Source organism: Rhinolophus ferrumequinum, chromosome 7 (assembly GCF_004115265.2).
Source record: "Rhinolophus ferrumequinum isolate MPI-CBG mRhiFer1 chromosome 7, mRhiFer1_v1.p, whole genome shotgun sequence".
Classification (NCBI taxonomy): Eukaryota; Metazoa; Chordata; class Mammalia; order Chiroptera; family Rhinolophidae; genus Rhinolophus; species Rhinolophus ferrumequinum.
Window position 1 is genome coordinate 20,749,920 of NC_046290.1, and position 19,751 is coordinate 20,769,670.

Sequence of the window (19,751 nt, forward strand, 5' to 3'; positions counted from 1 at the left end):
GAACCCCAACCAGGCTCACCGTCTACCTCCCCTCCCAGACGTGGGCGACCCCCAGGCCTGGACCAGCGCAAGCGCTCCACAAATGAATTAAAAGTCTCATTTTTTTCACTTCTATTTATTTACGGGATCCGGACCTAGGGTCGCTTTTTTGCCCTTAGCTGCAGATCTGAAGTGGGGGGCTGTCCGACCCCAACTTCCAGGCGCCTCTCGCCTTAGCCCCAGCCTCCAGCCCCTAAGTTTAAATCCGGACCCTCGGAAACGCTCCCTCTCCCAACACTCGCAAGGTGGCCCCTGTACCTACAAAAAGGCTCCCGGGTGCCGAGGTCGCCGTCAGAGCAAAGCCAGGCTTATTGTGCAGCCGCCAAGATCTTAGCACCGCCCGCGCCTCCGGAACAGGAAACCGAGGTAATTAAAAGGCAAACCTGAGAAAGCCGGACCGCGGGAGAGAAAGCTTTGGGGGCGCTCCGCTGTGCCTTGTGCACCGTGATTGGCGCGTCAGCAAACGCGATGGACATCTAAGCCAATCGCCCTCGTTGGACCCTCCGGCGCCCGCCTCCTGCCCTCTACGTCCTCCAATAGGGAACCGCAACCGGGTGAGCGTGTGTTTCCAGCCGGGGAGAGTGGCGGCCCCTCCTCTCTGGCGTTCCCGGATCTTTGTCCCCGCGTCCTGGTCTCGCAGGGGCGCTCGCTGCTGCATGGAAAACATGAGTGACTCCGCGGGAGAGCGTGCTAGCCTCCGACGCTACCCGGAGCTCCCGGTGTGGGTGGTGGAGGATCATCAGGAGGTGAGCGGACGGCTGTTGGGCGCTGGGGCAGAATCGCGCGAGGGCGGAGGAGGCCAGAGAGAGAACCAGAATCTGTTATGCCCGCGAGTTGCATTGCAATGGGGGAGAACACCAAACCTACCTTAGAAGCTAACTTGGAAAGATAAGCGCTGACGTTTATGGGGCGATTACTGTGCGTCGGGCAACCTCATTTGACTCTGGCCCAAAAGTCCCACAACCAACAACTGGTGACGTCAAGATTCGCACCCGGCAGCCTTACTGCAGAGCCCCGAGTCCTTAACCTGCACCGTAGCGCAGGCTTCCAGCTGTGCCCCGGCGTCTCCATCACAGTCCTGTGTAGGTGGGAGGCTTTTTGTAAAGAATGCGGGTTGTCATCTGTGAAATGGGGACAACCGTCGTAGCACTCTTAGGGCCGTTAGTATTGTGTGCATAGCGTGTACCTCACTTTTTTAACATGATGCCCCACGTTTAGAAACACTAAAGATCTTTTCTATTTTTATGGCAGTGCTAATTTTCTATTTTTATGGCAGAATAGCTAAAATGGTGCCTTAATGTAGACTTCTAGAAGCCTACATGGAAGGCCATGGATGTAAGACTTTTTTTTCTAATTTTTTTCTAGGTGGCATTAATAGGCCTAGGGAGTTTTCTGGGAAAGAGGAAAAGGGTACTTTCGGATTTATGGATGCAGCAAGAGGAGAGGAAGGCAGTTGAAGCTGGGTTTCTCAGGACCTGGAGATAACGTGTATGGGCCTGAGAGTAAGAGCAAGCGGTGGGTTAGGCGGTGCTTTCAAATTCAGTCTTAACCCTGGAACTGCAGAGACTGGAACAGGACAAAGAGCTGTACGGCACCTTCCTGAAATATGGAAAAGGCCCGGAGACCCTGGGTGGCTTGAACACGTTGCTAATGCCGGAACGTGTATTATTAACTAGCAGGTTATTTCTGAGCGCCAGCCCGACCCATCCTCACGTTATCTGTTGGGTTTGTTGTGGGGCAGGATAGCAGCAAGGGACAGATATCCCTTAAAGCCTTTGGAGGTCCACGTTGGAAGTTCTGAGGAAACAAAGTTTGAGGTCATTATCCAAATCATCTTCAATGAACACTTTTTCCTACATATATTTTCCTCCTTTTTAACCACTTAGTTGCTTCAGATTATGTGCAGTTATGTGTAGCATTGATCTTCAGTCTGCAGTTGAGTGTATTCTCATCACTTCCGTGCCAATTCTGAATGTGTGCATGTGTCTTTTACAGGTTCTGCCTTTTATATACCGAGCCATTGGCTCAAAGCATCTTCCTGCCAGTAATATAAGTTTTGTGCATTTTGATTCACACCCAGACCTGCTTATTCCTGTGAATATGCCAGCTGACACAGTGTTTGACAAGGACACTCTTTTCGGGTAATATATGATTTTGTTAATGATCTTTTATGTGCTTGAAATACAATTTGCAGTAGGTGATAATTAAGAGAAATAGACTTAATCTCATGAGTTTGTTTTTGTTTTGTTTGCCTTTTTTATTTTATTTAGAGCAAGTGTTAACAAACTTTTTCTTCAAGAGCCAGGTAGTAGATATTTTAGGCTTGCTGGCCATATGGTCTCTGTTGCAACGACTTATCTCTGCCTTTGTAGTGTGAAAGCATCCGTAGACACCATGTCAACAAATGGCTGTGACAGTGTTCCAATAAAGCCTTATTTACAAAAACAGGAAGCCCAGCCAATGTGTGCCAACCTCTTCTTTGGAATATGGAATTTTAGAAATAGAAGAAACTTTAGAAGTTATCTGAGCCAGTTCTCCCTTCCTCTCCACTTGAAAAGTCTGAATACTGAGTCACAAGAAAATGTGTTTTAAACACATAGTTCAGTAATTGTATAGGCAACACATCTTTCATTTGTATATCTTTCCTTCCAGTATTATATTTTTCCAACCTCCCAATTTGTTTATTTTCAGGTCACAAACCCTACCGACTTTTCAGTTATATAGAACCATAAAGGTAGAAGTGAAGTTGGTCATTTTTATTCCATTCTGCAGGAAGGATCATACCTAATGTAGCTGTAAATAATGACTTACTAACCTCTCTTCTGTAAGAAAGTTCCCCCAAATTCTGTTGCTGTCTCTTTATGTACATATTTGTTAGAATGTAGCCTACTTGTACAATATAAAAAGTAACATAGCAGTAATTTTCTTGTTATAATATAAAATTAAAAGATAAATGCTTGTGTTAATTAATTTTAGCCTACTACATTTGACTTTTTCCAAAATTCCAGTTCAGAGCACTAATTTCTAAAGAAATGGTACATCTGCCATTGTCTTTACTCTCTTTTATATTTAGAGGTGTTATATTTTAGAAGTTGAAAAGAATAATGAAGCAGGTATGCAGACTGTACAGTTAGTCATAGAATAATAGTTCTTAAACTTTTTAGTCTCAAGATTCCTGTATACCCTTAAAAATTATTGAGCTTTTCTTTAGTATGGGTCATAGCTATTGATATTTACCATATTTGAAGTTAAAACTGAGAAAAACGTTGAAAATATTAATTCATTTCAAAATAACAGTATTTTTTATGAAAACAAATACATTTTGTAAAGCAAAAGAATTTAGTAAGAAGAGTAACAGTGTTTAAATCTTTGCAAACCTCTTTAATATTTGCCTTTATAGAAGACGGCTGGATTCTCATATCTGCTAATGCATTCAGTCTATTGTCGTATGTTGTCGGTGGAAGAATATGAAAAAAATTCAGGAAAAGAATTTTCATAGCCTTTTCAGATAATTGTGAATATTCTTTAATACTATACGAACGCTTGACAAGTGGTAGTTTCTTAAAGCTTAGTGGGACTATAGAATCTAACAATTCAGATTCATTCAAGTCTGAATAACCACGGTTTATCAATCCGTCTTTCTTTCAAGAAAAACGGTGTTTAGCTTGCAATTGAATCACGAGTGGTTTTTCTTGACAACTATTGTACTTCAAAGTATGTAGTAGAAGTACTTTCTGTATACTTCTCATTTTGCCACACGAAATATTTTTAAATGTATACTCAGGATCAAGGTTTAATCATGAAGGACAGACATTCATACGTGAAACTAGCTTTGGTGGGGGGGGGAGCGAGTGTTAGTGCTTCGTAGTGAAGAATACGATGACTACTAGTAGAGTTTGATGCCGTCGCTTTGATTAATCTTAGGACATCAAGCCACCAGGTTGCTTTGCAACATCCGTGCAAATGTCAATACAATGAAAAAGGGAAAAAATGCCTTAGGAAAGAATGCTTTAGGAAAATTGTTTTTAACTGATGGTCACAGAAAAGGTCTCAGGAACCCCTCAAGGTCCCTTAGAACACACATTTTCTCCTTTGTATCAAACTCATTATTCTTCATTTCCTATTTTTTTTAACTGTTTCACCTTTACTACTTAAAATATTGTGGTGAATGAAATTACATTGGGGAAAAAAATTACTCACTAATAGTTTTCTTTCTTCCTCTCTATTTCTTTTCCAGAGAATTAAGTATTGAGAATTGGATTATGCCTGCAGTGTATGCTGGCCATTTTTCTCATATAATATGGCTTCATCCCACGTGGGCTCAGCAAATCAGAGAGGGCAAACATCACTTTTCAGTAGGCAAAGACATTTCTACCACAACAATCAGGTAATTTCCTCATATTTATGAGTATGAAAGAGGTTGATTGCTTCTTATATATTATTTTGGATTCCTGTAATAATTTAATAATTATCTCTACACACAAATAGGGTGAGATTAAGCCTTAGCTCTTCTAAAAAGAGTTCTCAAAACACCAGGAACAAGTTTTCAAGTCTCTTGACTTTCTTCACACACCACACCATTTATATTTTGTTGTTGGTCAAGTTCATTTTTGAATAACATGATTTTCATCCTCTGGAATTTTGGCTCCATTGATGACTAACTCCATTAAATCACTGAAGTACCTTTAGACTTATATACATATTTACTGATACATTTTACCATTTCCTTCCAATATAACTATTGTTTGCTGAATGAAACGATTAGCAGTGAAAAAGCAAAATTACCTCACTTTGTTTTTTTGTCTTTTTTAATAAATCCAATGGCTGAAAAATAGATTTGGGGTTTTAATTGTATTAATATGATTATCTTTAGATAATTAACTTATCTAAATTAAATTTGATCCTCTGACTTGAGTTACATGTGCAAGTACTTTTGTATATATAACTAATTTTTTGTTTATCTTGTGACACTATAATATCTTTAGAAGTATCAGAATGATCTTGACTTCTAAACTCTCTTGTGATGGGTGAATGTTTTAAACAGTGGAACCATAACTTTCTATAACCTGAAGTTTCGTGGGATGAAATGGTAATACACTAAAAAGGAAATACAGTCTTGCTCATCGAAAATGATGCTTTTTACTTCTGATTTAATCATATAATTAATTAGCTTTCGTATGTTTTCTCAAGTGCGCAAATAACTGTTGTGTATACTTGAAAATAATATTTATTGAGGATATAATACTAAATAAATAAGGCTTGTCCATATTACGGGTGTATGTGAAAGAGTGATGGTGTTTTATTGAGTACTGCAGTGAGATGGCCTAGTTTAACCTGTAACAGGTTTCTGCAGAATCAAATAATTTTGAGCAATCTGAAACAGAATTTGAAACTTAATGTGTAGTAACGCTATTAAGACTATTTTGATACCTCATGATTTTAATCCAAGTGAAAAATTATGGGAAAGACTCACATACATATAGATACGCAATCTGAAGAATATAGACGTTTGTACTGATACAAAGTAAAACTTTTTAAAGAAGAATACAGATTTAAGTTTGGGGGTACAGCCTTTGTCTTTCTTAGGATGCTACAGTTTTTAATAAGAATGCACATTAGTTTTAATGCATCATTAAACGTTTTTTGTACAATTCTATTTTTAATTTAAGGCTACATATGTTGGAGTAGGGTAGGTGGGAAATAAATATTAACTATTATTTTATTTGGATAGAGTCTGTCTCCGGAAGAAGCATTTGATTCCACTGTTCATAGTAACCAAGGCATAATAAATATAGTTGAAAAACTAAGAGCATACCGCTGTGTCTAAAATCAGAAATCTGCAACTTAGGAAATGCATTCTGCATGTGTACAAGATTTGTTTTAAGTTGCTTTTCATATTAAAATATTATGACTGTATGAAGTTTAATGATGTTTTGAAATACATCAGAGAGAGTTTCTATTAAGAGAAATTATTTCCAGATGTAATTTTTCTCTTAAGTGATTTTTTTGGAGCAAGTTTGCAATAGTATTAGAGAGATCCAGAGCACTGGCTTAAACAGCATCATGTCTTTCTTCTCATGTTAGAGTTTCCCACACGCAGTCCAGGGCCTACTTGCTGTTCTGTAGTTCAGACAACCCCAGTTCCTCTGTCTTGCAACACCATATCTAGGACGTTGCCTTCGTCCTCATAGTCCGAGGTGGCTTGCCACTTCCGTGTCATATGCCTGTCGGTGAGGAAGGGAGAGCATGGCTCTTCATAGTTCTCTGACATTGATAGCCTCTGGCCAGAACTTCATCAGATAGCCACACGTAGCTACAACACAGACTGTGATAGAGATTTTAATTTGGGAAATTGTGTGCCCAGCTAAAAATTTGGGGAACACTATTTCTACAGAAGAACAGGCAATACAAATATTAGAGACAACAGTCAGTTTTTGTCAAATATGTCCTTATTGTTCTGCAGTACTGTGGAAATGCTTTAGGGAATGTCAGCTAATGTGTCCATTCATCTTTAAAATAGTTTTTTCCTCTAATCCAGGGTTACAAGTACAGATCATTACTTTCTAAGTGATGGTCTTTATGTAACTGAAGACCAGCTAGAGAACCAAAAACCTTTACAATTGGATGTAATTATGGTAAAGCCATATAAACTCTGTAACAATGAAGAAGAAAATGATGCAGTGTCTTCTGCTAAGAAGCCAAAGCTAGCACTGGAAGATGCAGAAAACACTGCCTCTACTAACTGTGACTCTCATTCAGAAGGACTGGAAAAGGACACAGTGACACAGAGAAGGGGACAGACTTGCCTTGGACCTTCATGTTCATGTTCTCCTGAAAGCCAGGACCCGCAGGCTGCAATCAGCACTGGAGAAATGCTGGAAACTTTGAAGAAAGGGGGTGCATTTGTGTTAGATATTGACCTAGATTTTTTTTCAGTCAAGAATCCCTTCAAAGAAATGTTCACACAGGTAAATGTGGTGTTTTTAAAGCAAACCTTGAGAATTGTATGACATTTCTCTAGATCAGGGACCAGCAAACAGCCAGATAGTCATTACTTTATTGGGGGTTCTATATGGTCTCTCACGTATTCTTCCTTGTTGTTTTCTCAAACCCTTTAAAAGTATATAACTTGATCCCTGCTCCAGATAGTCTGTATTATTTTGCATTTATTAATTTGAGTGATGTGTACATGAGTGGTTGGAAAAAATCATACAGTAGAAGGAAGTGTGTACATTAAAGAATGTCACTGTCTTATCCCATCCCCATTCCCTGAGTTTCTTACCTCAGAAAACCCTGTGTGGCCAGTTTTTTGGGGTATCTTTCCAGTAATTGTCTATGTAGAGAAAACCCTGTGTGGCAAATTTTTCACTGAACAATAAGGTGCCTAATTACACATGTCCTATTTGCAGCTAATGATTCAGGCCTGTGATCTGTAGGGCACCTCAGCAGATCCTAAGTGCACACCACCAGGCAGTGTTAGTATGTGCATGGATCTGAAACGGAACCATGTGTTTAAGCAACTGATAAATTCACGATCCAAATGAGCTTTCTTAGGTGCATTTTATGGGCACATATGTCTGCTTACTGTAACATTTGGGAAGTTGTTACAGATCTGTTTTGGAGGGATTCAAATTAACTCTTTTTTCTACTCAAGTTCAGTATTTAATTTTTAATGATGATGTTGCACTTTACAATCGTTATTCTGTACACACATTGAATGCCATTACGATTTGTCTCAATTGACAAAGACCTACCAGGTACTGATTAAAAATAGGTGAGATTTGAGGATTTAGTATATCCTGTACCTAGAGTGCTCTCCCAACATAGAAATAAGGAAGAAAAATCACCCTGTTTCTTTCCTGCGGTTGTACATGGAGCCAGTGACTAACCGCCAGCTCTCAGAATTATGAAATGACCTTAGAAGTACTTAGGAAACTTGAAGAATGGGCATACCTGGAGGCTGAAGAACCGAAGTTCAGGCATTTATCCTACAGATATACTCACCAAATATTTGCAATGAAAATTTCTAAAAGTTTGATTAAGAAATTTAATGGCAGTTACTCCTTTTCCAGTGCTATCAGGAAACCTGGGAAAGTGGAGATTTTTATATCCTTTACTACCCTTTGGTACTATGGAACTTTTTGAAAAGAGCATGTATTATATTATACTTATCATTTAATATCTTTTTTTAAATATTGCAAAGAAAGCAGTTGTTTACCTTTTCTTAAGAGCATATTCAGTAGTCAGAGTTAAATTATGTTTGTTACTTCTGCTTATTAGCCGTGTGACCTTGGGAAAGTTACTTAACCTTTCTGACCCAAAGATTCTTCAAGTATAAAATCAAAGTAATAACTATACTCAATTCAGGATGTGGAAGACAGTGCCACAAATTAGGCTTAATTAGCTCTTGCGTATAACCTCTTCCTAACAATACTCCTTAGGGTAATTGGGCTAGATATACCCACCTATAATAGGGTTATTTAGCTGTGCTAAATAAGGGGAGACAGTCTTCTGCAAAGTCTATATGTAGCGGGCATCCTTCCATTGTTTCTGCATCCAGTATCTGTACTCCAGAATTCTCTTCTGTGGCTAGGGAAAGGGCTACGAAGTAAACATGGAGAGTTTTGTTGTTATTAAAGATACGTGTATTTTCTATAAAGAGCTAAAATCTGTTTAGATCTAGGATGTATTCATTTTTAGAGTGGACTATTATTAGAAATATTTTCACCTCATTACCCATTAGTCATCAAGTCATCTTCCATAGCGAATTTTTATACATTCATATCATGCCTACATGGATAGTTACCCTGAAGGAATGATAATACTTACACTGAAATATGAATTACACATTTTGCCTGATTTTCCCAGACTAATCTTTAAATAATTATCTAAGATCTATTTGTATCACAGCCTTTTTACACTTAAAAAAAATTTTTTCCCCTAGTATATGGATTTTTTTTTTTTTTATTTTTAGGAGGAATACAAAATCTTACAACAGCTGTACCAATTTAAAAAGCCTGGCATCCACCTGACAGAGGTATCCTCCGTTTACTTCTTTTGGGTTTTATCTATCATATATCTAATAATATTTTACAGCTTATTACAGTCTCTCAAAACTGTCCAAAGTGTGTGTGTGGGGGGGGGGGGGGGGGGGGGGGGGGGGGGGGCTGAGGAAGCCCATGATTATTAACGCTTGAAAAATCATACATTAACTAATTGAACTGAGTTTTGTTTTGTGTTTTCTTTTTTTTAAATGCTACATTTTTTTTTTAACTTTTATTTATTTTAAGTGTGTTTTTCCAGGACCCATCAGCTCCAAATCAAGTAGTTGTTTCAATCTAGTTGTGCAGAGCGCAGCTCACAGTGGCCTTGTTGTTAAGAGCACTGTGCTCCAACCAACTGAGTTAGTTAACCAGCCGCCCCCTGAACTAAGATTTTTATTTTAAGGGGATTTCACTTGTTTTTGAAAGAATAACTATAATCTCGTCTTTTCCATACGTTTAAAGGAAGATTTGGTAGATTGTGTTGATACTCGAATTCACCAATTAGAAGATTTAGAAGCGACTTTTGCTGATTTGTGTGATGGTGATGATGAAGAAACTGTACAGAAATGGGCTTCAAACCCTGGGTAAGACCTTCAAACATTTTTTCCTCTAACTCTACTATATTTCAGTCCTAGATATATTGCTAGATTAACTAGACAAATTATTTTTTAAAAATTATTATTAAATTTCAACACAAATATACTAACAATAGTTAGCATTTATTGAGTGTTTTCTATGTTACCAGTATTGAGATTAAGGAAAAAAAGGAAGGATTTTCTTCCTTCCTTATCTCATTTATTCCTTACAACCATCTTATAGCTTCATTATTATTATGTCTATTGTATCGATGAGGAAACGAAGGCGCAGAGGTTAAGCTGCCAAAATCACATAGGAAGGGGTATGCTTTTAGTCACTGTGTGGTAACTGTGCTCCTGCTGTATGGATAAGATGTGGTGCTGGGTTTTATGGAGGATTAAAGAGGAGTAAGATAGTCCCTGTCTAAGTGGAATAAGAAAAAAAAAAAACGAACCTATCACTAGAAAAGTTACTAGACAGGTAAATTATAATGTGAAAACTTGCTTCCTTTTAAGGGCAACCCAACTACCTGTGGAAGAGTTTATTTTCAAGCTGCCCCTGGCATCAGGGTGCAAGATTTAAAAGCTGGGGTTTTCATCAGGTCATTTATTTGGCCAGTTCTCTCGGTGTTACCTACCTTGAAAATATGAAAAGCATTTTTGGAGTGATCATTTGTTGATTTGGGGGTTGGGGTAAAGAATGCCTTTAGTATTAATGCCAGTTTGAAAGAATATTGACATAAATAACATACTTCTCTCTAAAATAATTCTTTTTATAAACTCAAAGGGCCAGGAAACTAAAATTAAAGTATCAGACACAAACTTTTTGTCCCCAGGACCATAGAATATCAGAACTAGCTTATTTTCAAATTGTTCTCCCACAAACTAACTGAGATTATTCTCCACAATGTAAATGTAAGAAACCAGTCATAAGATAGCAGCATAAAACAGAGAGTTAGAATCATGGTACCAATGTCATTAGAACTAAGATTTGTTATATCATGGTTATTGAAAATAATTCATCAGCTCTCTAGAAGAATACAGAAGAAACTAGAAAAGTGGTTACCTCTGGAGAGAGGAATTACGTGGCTAGACGAAGTATAAGAGGGAGAAAGAGCTTTTGCTCTGTGTATGTATCACCTATTCAAAACATTCAGTGTAATTTTTACTTAAAAATAAAATATTCAGAAACATCCCTGAAATATAAATGTCATGAAACTTTACTATCGCTAAGGAAAGCATTGGTTTGGAAGAATAAGCCATGATAGTATTAATCACATCAGTAAATATTAACCCGGCACTTTAGTGTCAGTTAATGCTTTTTCTCTTCAGTATAAGGAGATAATTGTAAAACTGATTCCCTGCTTTTTGGAATTATGATGGAAGAAGGAAATATAGAAATAAGTCACAGAACATGGTTCTTTCCAGAAATACTGAAGAGTACCTACTACTTTATGATTTTTTTTTTTGACGTCTCAAGCTAAGTTTAAAACTTTTTCTTTCTTAAGTGTAAAACTTAAAACCAAAAAAATAGGCTGAAAACCTTAGAATCCTGAGTCTAGCCCATAGATGGGACCACCTTCCACCGAAACCCACTGTGCCTGCTGAGCATGCCCACGGAGCGCTTCATCGCCTGCAGGGAATTCTGTCACAGACACAAGGAAACTACAACAATGGCATGGGGAAGGGGAGACTAACACAAAGGAAAAGTAGGTGGGACAGCAAGAAAAATCTCCCCAAACTTGCCATGCCCTTAAAGGGCCAGACCTTCGTCATGAAGAAGAGTTCAGTATTCCTCAGGAAGTAGAAGAAGTGGGTGATTAGGCCCCAGAACCGCAGCAAGTGTCGTTAATAAAGAGGGAGAAGTAACAGGGTGAGTGGACAGATAGACCTCCATGCCCCTTTTTTCTTTCTTTTCCCTCCCAGCAGATGAGTGGATGTTGGTGGAGGGGGCATTGAAATACTAGAATCATTCATTCATTAATCAGGGCTTCCAAAGAGTTCCACCGGAATTAAATAAAAGCACCATCATTATTATATCAGATGAAGTAGAACATTTCCTGTTGTAATTGTATATGTCAATAAATAGGACCTTAATGTTTTTTAAAATCTTTCAGGAAACTATCTTCTTCCACCAGAATGTGCTAAAAACACTTAGTTTTCTTGCTGATCAAAATAATTTTTAAAGTCACAGAACTTCCGTTTTTAAAGAAAAGGAAAATCTCAGTTTCTTGAGTGCTAATTTTCAGCCTTTAACAATCTGTGATCGTTAGATAAGAAAACAGCAGGGAACATTTATTTCTTGATATTTAAGATGATATTTGAATAGCTTTATCTTTCATGTCCCAAGAATCATATGAAACATTGTTAATGGTAAATTTTAAGGGTAATGTATCATTGGCTACTGTAATTTTGGTTGAGGTGGTGTGATGTTTAATTGAGGGGTGGCTTTTTTCCAGAATGGAATCCCTAGTTCCACTTGTACAGAGTTTGAAAAAACGGATGGAAGTGCCAGACTATGAAATGGTAAATATTTTAAATTGAAGTATAAAGTTGAACCTTTCCAAAGGCATTTTTCTGGGTAGAAAAATGTGGTTTCTCTTAAAGTGATTCACTTTTATTTGTGTTTCTGGGGAGTGTGAAAAAATTACTTTTTAAAAAATAACACACTTTTTAGACGATAGAACACATATCAGTTTCTAGGAAAAATGTACTTTCCCAGTTTTATCTATGAAGCAAAAGTGCTGTGTTTTTTTGTTCTGTTTTTGTCAATGGTCAGATCTCCCCTCACCAGAGAAAAGAAAATATACAATTTCTAAAGTTGTTTTTTCTTTATTGATTCTTTTTTTTTTTTTTTTTTTTTTTTTTTACTCCTTTCCTTCTTTCTTTCCTTTCTGTAAACTTCTGATTATAAAAACCAAACAAAAACAAAAGAAGATTCTCTGGCAAATGCAATTTCATTCCATTGCATTTGGGGATGGATGGTTTGTACACTGTTTATTGAGAGAAGGGATGGCATGGGCTCAGTTGCGGATTATGTAATCAAATATGTGCCTATAGCTGCGGATTTAGAACATAAGTGTTTTAATCAGTTTAGTAGAAAAGGACATACAGAGTCTGTCATTTTACTACATTGACGGATCACTGCCAGTTAAATCTTTGATGTTTATCCAGAACCTCCAATAAAATAGCAGATTAGTGTTTTTTCTGTGCTTTGCTCTTATGTACGCTAAGCAAAACTGTGACATATTTGGGTTCCAGTTTTCAAAGTGTTCAAGCAAAAGCAGCAAAATGTCAGTTTGTGAGCCACTTCTAGCTTTCAGGCATATTTAGCTTGGTGCTGAGACTGGAACACCCAGTCATTTACATTTAAAACATATGTATATAGATATCAGTAGTATGTGCTTACACAAGGTGTGATCCAAAAATATGATGAATGCTTACATTAAAAAAAAACTTATTACAGTAAAAGCCACATTGCCCTTAATCCCCCTCAAAATACTCCCCCTCACTTCAAACACACTCATCCTCATCATTCTTGCCACTTTCTGAAGCAGTTCTGGAAGTCCTCTTTCATGAGTGTCTTCATCCTCCATAATGACAACACTCTGCATCATACATCACTTCTGGTACGGCAATTTCTGTCAAATAAAAACATTATGGTGTGTCCTCGTCCACCTTATTCACAGGATCTGGCACCATGTGACTTCTGGCTCTTCCCCAAAGTCAAATGACCATGAAAGGTAAACATTTTGAATCAATTCAGAACATCGAGGCAGCCACGACAGCACAACTAAAGACATTCGTGAAAGAGGACTTCCAGAACTGCTTCAGAAAGTGGGAACAATGGGATAAGTGTATTCGAAGTGAGGGGGAGTAGTTTAAGTGGGGGGGTTAATGCCATTGTGTCTTTTACTGTAATAAACTTTCTAAAATTTAAACATTCACCGTATTTTTTGATCACCTCATACATAAAGCATACACAAGAAACTGGTAACAGTGGGTTAAATAAGAGAAGAGGAAGACTTTCCCTTGTATCCCCTTGAAGCTTTGCATATAGTACTGGGTGCATGTATTTAAAAAGTAAATAAAATAATAAATTGGAAGAAAAGATAAGGTGAGAATATTATACACAGTTTTATATCAGCTTTTAGAATGTAAGTGAAATGGATAATTTGCTAGAAAATGTGAGTTGTCAAAATAGACTCAAGTAAAGACAGAACTTGAATAAATCCATAATGATAACATAAAGAAGTAGTTAAAGAATTATTTCTAGAAAAGGAATCAAGCCCAATCAGGTGTATAAGCCAGCTCTTCCATACTTGAGAGAATAGATAATTTCTATGGCATAAATATCATTAAGGAAAAAAACAATCTAAATTCACAAAAGTATTTAAAGATTTGTCAGCAAAGCCGTTAATGGTTAAAGTATGTTCTAAAAACAACAGAGCTCTACAGTGTAATTTTTAATGGTCTTATTTTCAGGTTCACCAGGCTGGTCTAACCTGTGATTATTCAGAACTTCCTCACCATATCAGCACAGAACAAGAAATTGAGGATCTTATTCAATCTGTATATTATTTACTGAAAAATTTACCAAAACCTACTCTTGTGACAATTGCAAGGTAAGTGTGGTAGCCTGAATGACGGCCCACCAAAGAGGTCCACTTCCCACTCTCCAGAGCCTGTGAATGTATTGGCTTATATGGCAAAAGGGACTTTGCAGATGTCGATTAACTCAAGGATCTTGAAATGGGAGATTATTCTGGATTATATGGGTGGGCCCAGTGTCCTTATAAAAAGGAGGCAGGAGGGTCAGAATCAGAGATTAGAAGATGCTAGGCTATTGGCTTTGAAGATGGAGGTTGGGGCCACAAGCTAAGGAATGAATGCAGGTAGCCTCTAGAAGTTAAAAAAGCAAGAAAACAGATTCTTTCCTAGAGCCTAGAGAAGTGCTGTCAGCACCTTTATTTCAGGACTTCAGACCTCTGACAAAGCTATAAGGCAGTAAATTTGTGTTGGTTTAAGCCACTAAGTTTGTGTTAATTGTTAACAGTAGCAGTAGGAAATTTATTACAATCTCAAATGAATCTAGTGATCACTAATACAAAATTCTTTTCTCTTTTTTTTTTTAATCTACCAGCTCAAATTTCAGATGTATCTTCTCTTTCCTATCAGTAATGGTGGGCAAACAGCATGTTATCTTGTCTTTGAAGTTGGTGATGTTATTCAGATGAACACAGGAATTCCCATTTCTGTGTCCTACAGAGGAATAGTAGTTGCTGCCGTGTTTTAAATTTGAATATACTACTGTGCTAAATAGTTACAGCAGTTTATAAAACGTTCTTTTCCATGGTAATCTTTGGGCTGGTTTTATTTAGAACTGTAAGATTCTAAAATAAGTACTTTAAATACTCAGGCAAATAATATTTGTATATTTTATGACAAAAATTTTGTAACGTCCTTTTACCATCCTGAAACAAAATTCATCAATAATCTAGCTTACATACATCCATAATTTAAATATATAGAGATATTATACATAATATATAGATAATATAATTAATTGTCTTAATCTGTTCAGGCTGCAGTAACAAAAATACCATAGACCTCGTGCTTACAAACAATAGAAATGTATTGCTCACAGTCCTGGAGACTGGGAAGTTCAAGACGAAAGCACCAGCAGGTGCAGTGTCACACTGAGGACCTGCTTCCTGGTTCATAGACAGCTGTCTTCTCCCTGTAACCTCGCACGGTGGAAGGGGTGAAGGAGCTCTTCTGTAAGGGCACTGATCTCATTCCTGAGGGCTCCACCCTCATGACCCAATCACCTCCCAAAGGCCATACCAAATGTGATCACCTTGGCGATTAGGTTCCAACATACAAATTTGGGGGGGACACAAACTTTTAGTCTATAGCAATAACCTACATATACATAACCTAAGCGTATGTTTCTATATGTATACACACACACAAATATTGTAGCGTAAAGGAGAAATGAAAGTAATTAATAAGAAGTAATATGTATTAAAATGCCACACTAGACTTGTATCTTCACAAAAATTCTCCCATGTCGCTTGGGCCAAATACCATGAATAATGCTGCCGTGGTGACATGGTTTTCCTAGTCAACAGCCTCTTTGAAAGTCCTGAATTTAAAGTCCAGTCTTCCCTCAATTGAGAGAGTAGTTAGTTGCATTTCTGGAAAATTTAGTTCAGATGAATGCATTTTCAAAAATACTTTTTTCATTTTAGAAGAGTGTTAAATTCTAGGTTCAAAAAATTAAAAACAGGAAACAGTTGTTCACTTAGGTGAGTGCTCTTTGAGGGACTTTGGGAAGTATGCAGGACACAGGACAATTACTCATATTCTTATTGCAGAAGTATCCTGCATATTGCAAGCATTCTTGCAGCCCTGCCCTCTTGTCCCAGCCCCCTAATTGTGATTTGACAATCACAAATGTACCTACAGATTTCCAAAATTCCCTCTTGAGGATAGCTCCCATGAAGAACCACTTTAATAGTGTTAAAGAGGCCAGAAATCTTTTTGAAAGCATTTAAGTACCCCTTATTTGTTATAAATTAATGTTATATATGGTACTTTATTAAAGTCTTTATGGACAGTATTTAATAATTTAAAATTGTTCTGTATTATTTGTTAAACATTTACATTAAGCCTCAAAAATACTGGTCACCAGAGAATGGATTAGTTTATCAGAAGTCTTACAGATTATTTCTTTAGTTCTAAAATAGTACTTGTGATATGGAGCAGGCTAGATAACTAATTCCATTTCCTTCTATAAAGATTTCTATGCCACTCTTTCCAGTCCTTCCCTCTAAATTGCTTTTTTATCCCAGTTTAGAACCAGGAGACACTGGTCAAATCATTTCAGATCTTAATCCAGCTGTAACTGTCAGTGACATTGTAACTGCCTGGCCACTCAAGTTGTAGGTGGAGATTCTAGAAAGACTCCCAAAATACCGATTTCTGCCTCATCTCACATGGCTCTTTTCTCAATACTGCCTAGAAAACTAATCTCATTACCAGCACATCCCCACATTTCATTTTGGACAATCCTGTACACTTGTGTAATTGACAAATTGTTTTTAGAAGCAGGACCCTCTTATCAATTGGAAAGCCTCTACCGTCACAATTTCTAGCTCTTAACGTTCACATAATAAAAGAACGAGAAGGCTGCCCAGTCACTGAGATAATAAGCCACAGTGTTCTCAAGCAGCATCTTCCTTTCAGGGAAACAACGGTCTAGTGATTAAGTGCTCATGCTTTGAAAATGAGCCGTATGTCTTCGAATCCCGTCACCAGCGCTTACTAGCTACTAGCAATATGACCTGTGTAGGTTCATCTTTCTCTGCTTCAGATTCCGTAAGACTTTTGATTTCATAGAGTGGCTGAGAAGATAAAAGAACATAATTTGTGTAATGTGCCCGACATAGAGTAAATGTTTAGTAGCTTTCAGTGTTATTATTCCACAATTCAACACACTTGCATTTCTGTTCACACTGAAATCAACAAAAGCAGGCTTTTCATCACTGCACAGTATGATCTCATCCTATTTACATGTATTTTTCTTTTTCTTTCTCTTGGTCCCAGGTCAAGTCTGGATGATTACTGTCCTTCTGAGCAAGTTGACACCATTCAAGAAAAAGTCCTCAATGTGCTACGCTCTTTGTATGGGACGCTAGACATTCACCTGGTGTATTCAGCGGAGTCTTCTCCATCTTGAAACAACAAAACACTAGGCTCCTATTACATCTTGATGTAGTAACAGGGTTTTCATTAACTTATTTGTAAAGGAGTCTTCCAGAGAACACTTTGTTTTTATATTAACTTTCACTTAAAATCTTTCAGGTATCATCAGTTGTTGAATGATGGCAATTTTTTGGCATCAAGTTTACCCCCAATTGATGGAAATGTTGCTTATCTTTTTTCTATAACTGTCTTCACTTTTGTGAGGGTTTTTTTCCCTTTTCCTATAGGTCAGTTGGACTCTGAGATTCATTCATTAAGTGATTTATTCACTCAGCCAAGTGACATTTATTGAGCACTTACATGTGCCAGCCATAATTAAGTACTGGGTATATGGTAATGAACAGAATAGACAAGGCACCCGCCCTCTTGATGGACAGCTGAAAAACAAGTTATGGATTATAAGGTATGTTAGAAAGGAAAGGACAACCACAGCCATGTCTCAGGCACGCTCACGGTTCTCAGGGCGGCCTGGCCTTACAGGAGGGCATCATTCTCAAAAGCTATCACCAAAAATAACAAACTTGCCAGCCCGTGACAATACTGCAGGAAGTCTACCTCTCCAAGACTGTTGGGACTGTGGCCCAGCCCTAGCTAAATGCTCAGCCTTGCTGGTATTGAGGAAATCTGTTTGAACAAATTCAACCAAACAAAAATTAACTTGAGTTTGTTCATCAGAAAAACCCTTCTGGGTTTTTTGTGCCTCTGTGATGGTCAGTGTGGATAATCATGGTTCCTAAGTGCCACTTTATCAGCAGTCTGGGTAGATATTTTCTCAAATAAACCAGCTCTTTATGTAAATAGTAGGGGAATAACTTAAGTCCTTAATTCTGGCCTACCATAAATAATGCCTTCCACCAGCCTCCCCATGAGTTAGAGACCCTACTTGAGCCACTCTTAATCATGGAACTATTCATTAGGTTAATTTGCCAAAGTCTTCGCTTCTTCAGTATCCCTCATACTCAAGTAATCATTTCTACCTGCTTCACTTCTTTTCTTTCAAAAAGTAAGATGGCATTTAAAGAAAGAAAAAAATCCGTTATTCCTCAATCCCAGCACAGTAATTGTTTTCATTTTTGCATGGAACTTTCGGGCCTTGGCCATATGTGTATGTGTTGAGTTGCATGTAACTAAAATTATACTGTGTTACCTAACTTGATGGCTAATACCCAAGGTCACGTTGCCACTGCCACTCAGTAGATGGCACCAGATCCCATTTTTCCAATGATTCTACAGAGGGTGTCAAAAAAACATATACACATTTTAAGAAAGGAAAAACCTGTATTAAAATTGTACTATTCAATATATATCATTAACAAAAGATGAATACAAGTCATGTGTATACATTTTTTTGGCACCCTCTATATTTTCCAGTGAATTTTTTTTGTTACCGAGTTGATTTCCAAAGGCTGATACTATGAAAGCTTATTTCTGTTGTGAAAAGTAAAGCAAACTGATTCAACTTTCCGTTTTGATAGAACATTATGTGCCAGAAAGATTTATTTCTCAGAATTGCAAAATAGTGCTATTGTTTATTTTTAAATTTTGAAAAATTGTTATTAGAGTTCTGTAAATAGATTTAAATTAATTTTGTGTGCTAAAAGAAGTAAAAAGGTGTGTTGAGGTTTTAAAGATTTAAAACCAAACTTGGGGACTAATTATATGTGATCTCAGTGTGTTCATAGCCGTGATCTTGAGTCTGTTTTATAGTCATTTATTACAATCCCATGAACACTGATGTGATTCGTCATTGTTATAACTCAGAGTAAAAGGGCATCCATTTTCTTTGTAGGAACACTCGGATTGTTTCATTCCCATCCTCTGTAATTCTCTTGGAAAAATAAAAGTCAGCCCCTACTTGTTGACTAGAACCAACTAAGTAAGTTAGTTCTCTGCGCATTTCAAATAGGAAGATATTTAGTTTATCATGACATCCTTTGTAGGTGTTCTAAGTACCAATGACGAATGCCGTAGTACAGTGTTTTATATTATGTACAGGTATCACTGAAGGATAGGATTTTGAGCAGGTTTTTCGAGAAATGTGACTTAAATGTAAGCCTGCATAGTTTCAATCTCTTTAAGCATTCTAGGTTCTCAAGGAGCTCTTGGTCAAAGTCCTTCACTCTTTGTATGATATTCTCTCCAAATAATCACTTGGTTTTAGCAGTGGTAGCCCTGGATTGCTGGTAGTGTATCCACCCTACTGCCAGTAGTTTACATTCAGCAGTATGTTCGTACAAGATTATCTCAGTCACCATACATCTTAAGAGAAAGCGCTGTCATGAAACTTAGGGCGATTTGTTGGACATCTTTCAGAAATGCTTGA

General features: G+C 37.4%; 2 protein-coding genes across 8 annotated transcripts in view; one reads left to right on the forward strand and one right to left on the reverse strand.

The window, feature by feature from the left end:
- Positions 1 to 435, reverse strand: part of DROSHA (drosha ribonuclease III) — a 111,460-nt gene extending 111,025 nt beyond the window's left edge. For 4 of the 7 annotated variants that reach the window (XM_033110974.1, XM_033110977.1, XM_033110981.1 and 1 more), the window contains exon 1: positions 302 to 435. The gene's annotated coding sequence lies outside the window, so the exon portion shown is untranslated. Of the gene's footprint in view, positions 1 to 297 lie in introns of all 7 variants that reach the window. The other 3 variants (XM_033110975.1, XM_033110976.1, XM_033110978.1) reach the window with 3 other exon arrangements.
- Positions 436 to 608: 173 nt separating this feature from the next.
- Positions 609 to 19,290, forward strand: C7H5orf22 (chromosome 7 C5orf22 homolog). The gene is made up of 9 exons (XM_033111084.1): positions 609 to 785; positions 2,035 to 2,180; positions 4,277 to 4,426; positions 6,578 to 7,007; positions 9,014 to 9,076; positions 9,546 to 9,667; positions 12,118 to 12,184; positions 14,144 to 14,283; positions 17,270 to 19,290. The coding sequence occupies exons 1-9, from the start codon at positions 696 to 698 to the stop codon at positions 17,400 to 17,402; spliced, it is 1,341 nt and encodes a 446-aa protein (XP_032966975.1). The 5' UTR covers positions 609 to 695; the 3' UTR covers positions 17,403 to 19,290.
- The last annotated feature ends 461 nt before the right edge of the window (positions 19,291 to 19,751 follow it).

Excerpts from the sequence above, each read along its gene's own strand:
- C7H5orf22 (XM_033111084.1), top strand. The coding sequence starts at position 696 with ATGGAAAACATGAGTGACTCCGCGGGAGAGCGTGCTAGCCTCCGACGC. Across the intron at positions 7,008-9,013 it reads TCAAAGAAATGTTCACACAG|GAGGAATACAAAATCTTACA; the intron begins GTAAATGTGGTG and ends TTTTATTTTTAG. Across the intron at positions 9,668-12,117 it reads AAATGGGCTTCAAACCCTGG|AATGGAATCCCTAGTTCCAC; the intron begins GTAAGACCTTCA and ends GCTTTTTTCCAG.